At 47.1% G+C, this 10,743-nt stretch overlaps 1 protein-coding gene across 1 annotated transcript in view; it reads left to right on the top strand.

The window, feature by feature from the left end:
- The first annotated feature begins 971 nt into the window (after nucleotides 1–971).
- Nucleotides 972–10,743, top strand: part of ZDHHC15 (zDHHC palmitoyltransferase 15) — a 20,624-nt gene continuing 10,852 nt past the window's right edge. Inside the window, exons 1-7 of the mRNA XM_021525273.3 lie at nucleotides 972–1,131; nucleotides 3,985–4,011; nucleotides 5,986–6,080; nucleotides 6,738–6,858; nucleotides 8,326–8,395; nucleotides 8,763–8,795; nucleotides 9,867–9,987. Coding sequence (XP_021380948.1) covers nucleotides 1,014–1,131; nucleotides 3,985–4,011; nucleotides 5,986–6,080; nucleotides 6,738–6,858; nucleotides 8,326–8,395; nucleotides 8,763–8,795; nucleotides 9,867–9,987 — 585 coding nt within the window. The 5' untranslated portion in view covers nucleotides 972–1,013. The remainder of the gene's footprint in view (nucleotides 1,132–3,984; nucleotides 4,012–5,985; nucleotides 6,081–6,737; nucleotides 6,859–8,325; nucleotides 8,396–8,762; nucleotides 8,796–9,866; nucleotides 9,988–10,743) is intronic.

The following is a 10,743-nucleotide window of genomic DNA, read 5'->3' as shown; positions in this document are numbered from 1 at the left end:
GAGGGGGTTCTTTTTGTTCTCTTTTTTGTACATTAAATGCCACGTTGGAGAAGGCACTCCTTTTGTTCCACGAGTTGTCTGGAATCTGATCCTCCCATGGGCATTCCATAGTAATAAGGGAATATTACATATATCTTCACGTGTAGGTTTGTGTGTGTTTGTTTGTTTATTTATTTACGTACTCCTAGGTGTGTGCTGAGGGAATGGAAGGCAATGCCAAGCTCCTGTCTGTGCAGGGGACAGGACAGCGCTCCGGGATCCCGGGATGGGGCGGGATGGCGGCACCGCGGCCCCACAGCGGGTCCGCCCGGTGCCAGCTCCGTGCCCCGGCACAGGGACAGGGCACAGGGACAGGGCACAGGGACAGGGCACAGGGACAGGGCACAGGGCACAGGATGGTGCCAGACAGCTCCGGGGCATCCCCAGGAGGAGACCCCACAGCCTCTCTGCTCAGGCTGGGCGCTGCCCAGGGAAGCTCTTCCTCACGTCCAGCTGAAACTCCTGAGCATCAGCTTCTCTGGTGCCCCCGGAGCAGAGCCTGCTGCACGCTCTGACACCTTTTAGACATTTACGGATGAGCCGTCTCCTCCCGAGGCTGCTGAGCCCCAGCTCCCTCAGCCTTCCCCTCAGAGAGGCTCCAGCCCCGCCATCACCGCGGCAGCCCCGGGTGTGCCGAGTGCGGAGCCCGGAGCGGTGCACAGCGCCGCAGGTGTGCCGCACAGGGCTGAGCAGAGCGCCAGCAGCACGTCCCGCCGCCCCCAGCAGCTCGCAGGGCGGGCGGGCTGTGAGGGGACAGAGCGGCCGGAGCGCGGCTCCCCCAGCGCGGCTCCCTCAGCCCAGCCCGGCTCCCTCATCGCATTCCCCTCAGCGCGGCTCCCTCAGCCGGCCCGCCCGCCCCGCCAGGGGGCGCCGCCGCGCGCAGGCCGCGCAGCCGAGCGCCGAGCGCACCGAGCGCGCCGGCCGCGGGCCGGGCCGCGCAGCCGCGCGCAGTGCGCGGCGCTGAGGGCGGCGGGATGGCGCTGTGGCGGGGGCTGCGCTGCTGCCGCCGCGCCTTCGCCTGGCTGCCCGTGCTGCTCATCGCGCTGCTCCTGCTCTGGTCCTACTACGGATACGTCTGCGAGCTCTGCCTCGGTGAGCGCCCCCGCGGGGCCCGCCCGCCCCGGGCCGTGCCTCGGCGCCGCCGGGGCCCCCGCGGAGCTGCGGGCGGGGGGCGCGGCGGGCCGGGGGCTTCGGCCGTTCCCCTTCTCCTCTTCCTCCTCCTTCTCCTCTTCCTCCTTCTTCTCCTCTTCCTCCTCCTTCTCCTCTTCCCCTTCTTCTCCTCTCCCCCTCTTCCTTCTCTTCCTCGCCTTCTCCCCTTCCTCCTCGTGCTCCTCATCCTCTCCTCCCGGCCCCGCGGTGTCCGAGGCTCCGAGCCCGCCGCGGTCCGTGCGCAGGGACCGACGCCTCAGCCCGAGTCGTGCTGGGGTTACGGGGGTTCGGGGGTGCTGCCCTGTTCTCCGCAGGGTTCATGCCCGACCGGGCTGGGGGTGCTGCTGTTAGCCATGAGCCCGTGTTCTCTGCGTCCCTGGCAGCAGGGAGGTGGCGTTTGAGAGGGCTGGGAGGGTGATCCCACTCTGAAAGCCAGCGCTGTTGTCATTTGATAACGTCCAGATGTGATTTATGAGCTAAACAGTAACAAACGTCAGTCTGTGCCCTGCCTTACAATCGTTTTATGTTTATATTCTGAAAAGGAAAGAAATAGGTTGAATGGGATCGCACTCAGGTGTGGAGTTGTTACAGTAGCACGGAAAACACTGCGTTTTGGAAGAGGAAGTTTTATGCTGGCTAGTAATTGTATATTTAACCTAGCAGTTTAACTGTATAGTAAGTCGTAAACTTCCCTTTGTTTTTTATTTCTGGTTTAGTGTGCTACTAGAAAAAAGTGTTGCCCATTCTCGTGCAGAGAAGAGCTGGAAGCTTGGGTTTGTGAAATTGTGAGAAGGAAATGTGGCTCCTCAGGACAGAGTGAGGCAGATAAACGGAACCAGAGGTCCCAGAAAGGGTAGTCTGAGATGATCCTGGGGCCCGAGCTGCCTTCTGGTGCTGCACAGCAAGCATAAATCAGGTGTTTGTTAGGGTTGGCAGTGCAGTAAGATCTGCTGGTTTTTTCTCAACGGGAGCTAGAATGAAATGCAGTTTCTTTGGTCTGTTTTAATCAGCAGCTTGGCAAAGTCCCCAAACACTTCATCACATTTATCCCATCTCTGAGACTGTGGGCTGTTTCCTTCAAGAATTCACATAGGATGATATCTCTGAGGTGCATGTAACTGTCATTAGAACATGTGACAAAAAACGTGGAGCATTTTCCTGAAGCACTGTCAGTCTTTTGAAATGTGCTGTGCAAGTTCAGTCCTACTGAGCACGGGCTGATGCCAGCTCTCAGTGCAGCTGCTGGAGGAGGCTCAGGTGATCTGAGTAAGGTTTGGATTTGGGCCGTGCTGCTCTGCAAGTGCTGGTTCAGTTGGCAGGAGCTTAGCTTGCTGTGTGGAATCACAGCTTAAATTCATTCATTTGCCCACACCCACCTGTTTGGTTTTGTTTTTTTTTTTTGCCCCATTTCTCTCTCATCTCCTTTATTTGCCTGTGGAGGAGTTTATCCATGCAGAAGTTGAAATTACTGAATTATTTCAGGATTTGAGCATGAACTGTTGGCCTGTGCTGTTACTTGCCAAGCAGGATGTTGTCTCTCTCCACATTTCTATCACAGCAAGGCTTGCTGAGCTGGCTGCCTCTTCTCAGCTGCTGGGAGCCTGTAAATAGTGAGTGCTTTGTCTGTAACCTTGTTTGCATTTTCAGCTGTGCCGAGCACTGGGAGTGCTGTGGGGGTGATGTCTGGGAGGCATCTCCTGATGCTGGGTTTGAGCTCTCAGTGCTGGGGTGGCCAGTGAGTCACAGGAGGAGGCCTCAGTTCTTGTTTGGTTGGTGTTTGCTGCCAGGGTGACAACAATGATCCTGCCACAGGACCTTTTATATCATTGTGTTTGTGCTCTTGTCTCAGGTAAATCCTTAGCCAGGCCCTGCTGCAGGTGTGGTCAGGAGGGAGCCAGGCAGTGCTTGTGAAAAGCTCATCATAACTTGTTTGGCAGCAAAGCAAAGGAGAAACTAAAGTTTTCCTAACAATCTTGTTTACCTGAAATTGAGACACAGCAAAGATTCGGTTTCTTTTTACATTTACATTGCTGTGTGTCAGCAATGCTCTATCAAAATATCACAGAACTCCCTGTTTTCAGTTCAAAGAAACAGTCCTTGTCTCTTCTGTTAAACTTGGATGCTGGCTTTTAAACTAACAGATGGATTTTCAAATAGTCACTACAAGAAGGCATTGAACAATGCACCTTTTGCTGGTTGCTCAGAGGGCTTCTGTTAGTAGGGGCTTTTCTCTCATTATGGTGAAGTAAGAAGGGGTTGTAAAATTTCTGCTGGTAGGTAGTGTAAAAAAATTAAGTCATTGCAATTGCTGGCTTGGTCAAAGCTGAGAAATTTAGAACTTTTTAATCCTGCTGATGCAGAAATGCTTTGGGACAGTGCTTACAGTGGAGGGTCAAGACCACCTGGAGACCAGCAGAAAGCAGCTGCAAGTATGTGGTGAATGCAGAGAGATACAGCTTGGACAGTGCTAGAGGAGGCCTGGTGATCTTATCCCTGTCACTGGAGGATTGCTTTTATCATATTTCTAATGCAAAATATACAGAATATATTCTATAAGCATGGAAAACACAGCACAAGGAAGAGTGACTGAACATCTTGCTGTGGGTGTGTGCGTGAGTGAAGAAGACTTGTTATGGATGCTTTAGGTTTGATGCTGTACTGTGGGCTCTCTCTTTGCCTCTTGAATTTGAACATTTTTCCTAAAATGGCTGTATTTCACACAGAAATGTTAATTCTCACAAACTTCTCTGGGATTTATATTTCCTCTGTGGACACATGGTTTTTTTTCTTTTCCAGTGACTGTGAGCAACCCTGTGGAGAAAGGTATGTGTGATAATTTATTATTTGCCATTCAACCCTCGTGTAAAAGGACTCACAATTGTTCTGGCTGAGATATCAGAAATATTTGCTGTCATTTTTTTAAAGCTACATCCTCTTTCAGTGTTTCCTTCCTGTGACTGCACCCTCCTGAGGTACTGAGCATGCTGCACCTCCTGGGTGCACTGGGAAATGCTCTGTTTAGTCACAGTCTGGGCAGAACATGGAAAGGCTCTGATCCCTCTGACTCTTTCAGGAAAAGCTGTGTGTGTCTAAGCACACCCACACCCCTCTTCTCCCTTTCCCTTTCACATTTCCAGAGCTGTTTTTACAAGCCAAACAGAAAACACTGGTTCCCATCTGCAGCCCACCTGGCTTTTTTCGCTGTTCCATTTGATCTTTCAGTGAAAGCTATTTTGGATAAGCTTTCTCTCTCAGCTCTGGTGCCCACTGACAGATCCTGAGTCACAGCACAGTAGGATTGCTCAGTGACACTTCAGACCAGTGTGTTGGTGGAGGTAATGGCCATGTGCTAAGAATAAGGAGTCAGTGGCTGTTTTAATATTTTTCTCCTTTCCTGGAGGTGCTTTGGATGCTTTTGGCTAATCCAGGTGTTCTCTTGGTGACTTTCTTCTTTAGGGGTTATGAAGGACAGTAGGTGTAGTGTAAGCTGTTCCATGAAGAGCAGTGCCAGCTGACATTTCAAGATTATCCAGTAAATTCTCTTTCCCCTATAGAGCAGTTCTAATTTTTGAAATTGCTACAGAGAAGCTGCAGAAAGCAGGATGTTAATGACTACTTAGCAGAAGAAAGTTAATTGTTGCCTAATCTGTTAGTGCATCTCCAGGTTAGCTTCCTCTAATGTGCTGATAGATTTATCTCCTTCCATATTAATTAAAAATGGCTCAGCTCCACCTGTAGTGTGAGGATAACATCTCAAACCAGCTTGGAGCACAAGAATGACTTAGCTGTGATTCACAGCTCCTTCCCACAGTCCATCACATCCTTGTGAGATGTGTCCCATCATTTCCCATCTCATTAGAAAGTCTCACTGATGCATTTGACCTTTTTTACCAGTTTTCACACAGGAAAAGAAGTGTTTTGACATAGTTAAGAAGTGTTTGAATTTTAGATTTCTCTTTCCAACTAGTTCTTTTAATCTTGCTTTCTAGAATTTGAAGCTTAAATGAAATGGGGGAATGAGATTGTTATTGCAATGAAATGATGTGTTTAAATAAAACTAACATGTAACTTTGATAATGCCTTAATGAGTTGAGTTTTAAAGTAGTCTGGGCAGCTGAAGGACAGCTCCTTTGGCTCCCTGTCCATGGAATGCCTGCTAATGCCAAAGGCTCTGGAATCAGGTTTGCACGTTGAAGCAAGACTGTTCTGACACTGGCTTGTCTGCAATTTTTCCTCAGTAATTTGAAACCCTATTTTGCTCAAATTGAGGGAAATTTTCCTGATTTATTGTATCAACTGTGGCAAATGTAAAAGGTGTTTAATAAGAAATTTGGCTTTTTCTGGTGATGTAAAGGTTACATTATTTCCCTCAGTTCTTGCAAGAAGAATGTGGGGCAAGAGTGGGCAGTGCACACTCTGCTTCCCACTGCTTTTAGTAACAACTGAACCCCAATACTGGGAGGTCAGAATTCACCTTTACACTGCTCAGCAGCAGCCAGTTCTGCTGAGTTTGTGCCTGGGATATGGGGAAGAGACAGGAATCCTGTCATTCCCAGGGATACGGGGTTGTCACCTGCCCTGTGGGACAATTCTCTGTGCTGACCCTGAGCCATAAGGTTTAGCTGGACTGCAATAATGGGTGGCACTGGATGGACATCTGTTTTTTCCTTCTTCTTCTTTTTTTTTTTTTTTTTATATTGTTGTGAAAATTTTTAATTATGCCCATCATGGATGAAACCTTTCCTTAATAAGTCATTACTCTGTTTCTGTTTTTTTCTTTTCTCGTTTTGTTTTTAGTGGCCTATCTTGTAGTATTCCATATTCTTTTTGTGCTCTTTGTGTGGACGTATTGGAAGTCTGTTTTCACTCTCCCAATACAACCAGGCAAAAAGGTAAGAGAGCCAACACCTTTCATTCCTTGCAAAACAAAAGAACAGATGTTAAAGAGAACTCAAAAATCCTTCAGTCTAGTTGATCTGAAGAGGAGAGTTAGAGGCAAATGTGTCTTAATTCTTTTCAACCCAATATTTACTTTGTCATGTTGCTTGGATTACTAGATTTACATTTTTTTTCATATTTGGTTTTACCTCTCTATGAAATACTAATGGAGCACTCAGATTGAGGCAACAAAATGAGGTCAGTATTTGTGTGGCACTCCAAATATACTCAGGCTTGCTCTGATCCTGATTACAAGAATGTAAATTTATAAATAACAAGTAATCCCAGTTTTAAACATTCGAAAATATAAGGGTTCTTGCTCACTAGAGAGATGCTGAATGTGTTATAAAGGAGAGTAATGGTATTCATTGAGGGCAGCAATAGGAGCAATTCTAGTAAGTCGTTTTATGAGCCTTAATTCCACTTTTTCATTTCTTATTGCTGGGTCTCTCAGTATTCTGCCTCTCCAGCACTCACTCCCTCCCTTTGTCTTCTTAACAACCACATTTTCCCACTGATTAGCCTCAGGAGCAGGAGGTAGAAACGTTTCCAAGCTGACCCGTGTTTGAGATGCTCTCTGCTGACGGCTGCTCTGGTGCCTCTGCTTGCAGTTCCACATGTCCTACGCTGACCAGGAGCGCTACGAGAACGAGGAGCGGCCCGAGGTGCAGCGGCAGATCCTCGCCGAGATCGCCAGGAAGCTGCCGGTGTACACCAGGACAGGGAGTGGAGGTCAGCTCAGCACGGAGCCCAGGCCCACCCACACACACCCCAGCAGCCAGGCTGGCACCCAGGGCATCCTGCTGACCAGCAGCATCCCAGGCACCCACTTACTGTAAATGCAGGCGAACCCAGTGGGAAGAAATGACAATGTCTGACTCAATTCAGAAGGCTGAATTATTTCCTTATTATAACTATGCTAAAATACATTAATATACTATGTAAAAGCAGGATACTAAAACTACATACTACTTTCTCTGACTCTAACACAACTCGTGACCCTCTCGCGCGAGTCCAGACACAGGTGGGTTGGATTGGATTGGATTGGATTGGATTGGATTGGATTGGATTGGATTGGATTGGATTGGATTGGATTGGCCATCAGGCTCAAACAATCCTCACCAGAATCCAATCAAGCACTCACTCCAGGTAAACAATTCTCCAAGCACCTTCCCCATAGGAAAAACAAGGAGCAGAAATAGAAATTGTTTTCTCTTTCATTTCTCTCTGTGCACCTCTATGAAAAATCCTGAGAGGGAGAGAAATGTGCTTGCCACACCCACTGACTCCTGCTCTTCCTTGCTCGAAGGGAAAACAAAAAAAGCCTTGAACTCTCTAATTCAGTGCAGTTCCAGGTGCTGCCTTTCAGAAGCAAGATGTTACCCTTTGGATTTACAGTCTGAAAGCCCACATGTGCTGTCTGTATTTAGAAATAGTAATAGAATAATCAAATCTGTCATCATTTTTACTTAAAATGAGTCTGGCTGAGAGATGCAGGACATACTTCTGTGACTAGTTTTCTGGACTGTGTTTAGTGATTAAATGCCTGCTGCACTCCTTTCGCAGCTTAAAGAGATCTGTGTTCATATTGGAGGCTCTGACCTGCTCATTTCTGTCAGGCAAGCCAAAGAATTTTGAAGCAGAGAACTGGATTAAAAAGGGAATTATCAAAATGAAGTGTAGGTAGTAAATGTGGATGCAAGCATACAGCTTTGGTTTGTCACTTTTGAGCTGGCTCTATGGGTTAGGGTATGTTTGGGATAGATGTTAGGAAGGAATTCCTTCCTGTGAGAGTAGTGAGGCCCTAGCACAGGTTCACAGAGGAGCTGTGGCTGACTCTGGATCCCTGGAAGTGTCCAAGGCCAGGCTGGACAGGGCTGGGAGCAACCTGGGATAGTGGGAAGTGTCCTTGCCCATGGCAGGGGGTGGAACAAGATGCACTTTAGAGTCCCTGACAACCCAAAGCATTCCATGAATGTATGATTTTATGCTTTCACTGATTGTTGCCCCATCTGCAAGTCTCTCCATCAGAACTATGAGTGTTGCTTAGCTGATTGTGACCTGCAGCAAACACCAGGTCACATGCTGAAGTGAGAGAGGAAAGAAAAAGAATAGTTAGGAAATGAGCACAGTCTCAACTAATGCATGAAAAGTAAAGCACTTTTCCATTGTCTTGTGTTAATTTGTCTCTGATTCCAGGGATTCGGTTCTGTGACAGATGCCAGCTGATCAAACCTGATCGTTGTCACCATTGCTCTGTTTGTGCCATGTAAGTCACAGGTTGTCCTTTACCCAGGTGCAGTCACCACAAGGTTTTGGGAGTGGGCTGCTCCTTCATCTTTTTACACAAAGGGGTTCCCCAGGGTCTGTTCCAGTTGCAGCTATTAATGCTCTAAGGCAGAAATCATTTTCATGTCTCTTTATCAACACAAGGTCCTTGAAGACATAGTTGGTCTTCAAACACTAAGAACTGTTCCATTTTAAAATTATATCTACCTTAAAAAACTTAAGAGACAGCATCATTTTGAGAATTTGTTGTGTAGAAACCTCACAAAAATCTTTTTTTGCTGTTGATCTGCAGCTGTTAATGAAGTACCAATTAAAATCTTACATATTTCTTTTTTGTCCTTTTGCAGGTGTGTGCTAAAAATGGATCATCACTGTCCATGGTATGTCCTAGATATTGGTTTGTGGTTTTCTGAAAAGAAGGGCTACTTAGATATATTTCTGTATGCCTCACATGTCTGTATGCCTCTCACATTTTAGGCCATCCATCTCTTTAGTTTGGGACACTTATAAAATAATTGCACTTTGAAATTGCCTGAAATTAAATTTTAACAAATCATTCACATTTGCTCCATAACCCTTGTGTAAAAATGCTATTATATTGACAAAATTTAAACCCCAACTTCTAATTCACTCATTAACTACTATTCAAATTTGAAAGGAGCTCTAGCTTAGCCTTTCCTTTGGGCTCTCAGTGTTTCAGCTGCACTTGGGGTGCTTCCAATAACAACACTTGCATGTGGATTGTTTCTGGACTGGTGCTGGTCAGAGACAGTCTGTGCAAAAAGCTGCATGGAATAAATGAGCTTTACACCTTTCAGAATTGCTGCCACTACATTTCTTAAATTCCTCTTTTTCTTTAAAGAAAAAAAGGAAGATTTAAGAATTCAGAAACGACACCAAACATTTCCCTACCTGAACCTTCCTGGTGATCAAAATTGTGGAGGATTTTCCAAATCTGAGTTCTGACACAAACACCCACTAGGGTTTTTTGTACATCCCCGTGTTCCTTTCTAGAGCTGTCCTGTGCAGGGAGAATTCTCACTAAGTGTGGGGTTAATTGGGCTGTATGTAAGCAAACAGGCAGGGGTGAGGTGGCTCCTGAGGTTTGCAAAGGAATAAAGCAGCACAGAACTCCCAGCTCTGATTTCCTCGGCAGACAAGAAGCAGACAGGAGGAACGAGCTGCTGCCTCTGGGACCCATTTACCTGTGGTACCAGCCTTAAAACAATTCCAAACCTCTGAGCTGTGCTTCTCCTCGGCCCCCGGGAAGGGTTGGAGTGGAAAGCAGAGGCACCAGCTCTGTTCCCTTTCGGCCACTGAGGGGAGCTGCTCATTGGCAAATTCGGTTGTGTGATCCAGGGCTTTCAACCCCCAGAACTGCTCGAGCTCTTTGTGTTACAACCACTGTGTGCTGCACCAATCCTGATTTCAACTTTGCTTTTGTCCTCCAGGGTGAATAACTGCATTGGATTTTCTAACTACAAATTCTTTCTACTGTTCTTAGCCTATTCTTTGTTGTATTGCTTGTATATTGCTGCAACAGTCTTCAAGTATTTCATTAAGTATTGGACAGTAAGTCATGAAATCCGGTTACTTTTCCATCTCCTGTCAATCTCGTGGGCTTTAGTGACTCGTGGTGCTTTGTTGCTCTCAGGCAGTGGAGGGGCTGCATTTTCCTGGGAGGTGTTTCCTGGGCCCTTTGGGAGTCCACTGCCTGTTAGATGTCCAAAATGAACAGAGCAAGAAGACAGTAGCCTTCAGGAATTTCAGACTGTAGATGATTTTCTGGCAGAGGAGTTCTATTCCTTCCGTTTCCTTGTGTTTGCCTGAGTGTCCCTTGGAAAGTTTGGCATTGATGTGTAAGATCCTGGCAATGATTTGTACATATTTACTAAATAGAAAAAAATGGGTCAAAACCCCTTGTTCATTTTCTAACTCCCATAGGCCTCCTTTCTCAATTTAAAAACAGTGACCCAAAGGAGGCCTTTATGCAGTTACTGCTGGTTGTTTCTATGCAAGCAAGAGCAGCTGACAGCTCCAGTAAGACACTGGTCTCTAGTTCTGTCCCCTCTGCTCAATAACTCTGTATGTTTGAGTTCAGGTACCTTTGCTGTGCACCAGTTGTTCCCCACGCTCAGCAAGGCACAGCCCTGAGCCCAGGAAGTCCCCAGAGCCTGCCTGTGTCACTGCTGGGCACTTCTGGCACCTGGCTCTTCTGCTGCAGAGGGAAAGAAGCCTTTCTTCTGCTTGGAACACCCCACTTTGCTTTTAAACTTTCCCCATCCATCTGTGCTCTAACACTCCCCAGTAGCTGCAGATGTGGAGAGC

Source organism: Lonchura striata, chromosome 14 (assembly GCF_046129695.1).
Source record: "Lonchura striata isolate bLonStr1 chromosome 14, bLonStr1.mat, whole genome shotgun sequence".
Lineage (NCBI taxonomy): Eukaryota > Metazoa > Chordata > Aves > Passeriformes > Estrildidae > Lonchura > Lonchura striata.
Note: the sequence above shows the minus strand (reverse complement) of the source record. Positions and strands in the feature narration are given on the sequence as shown.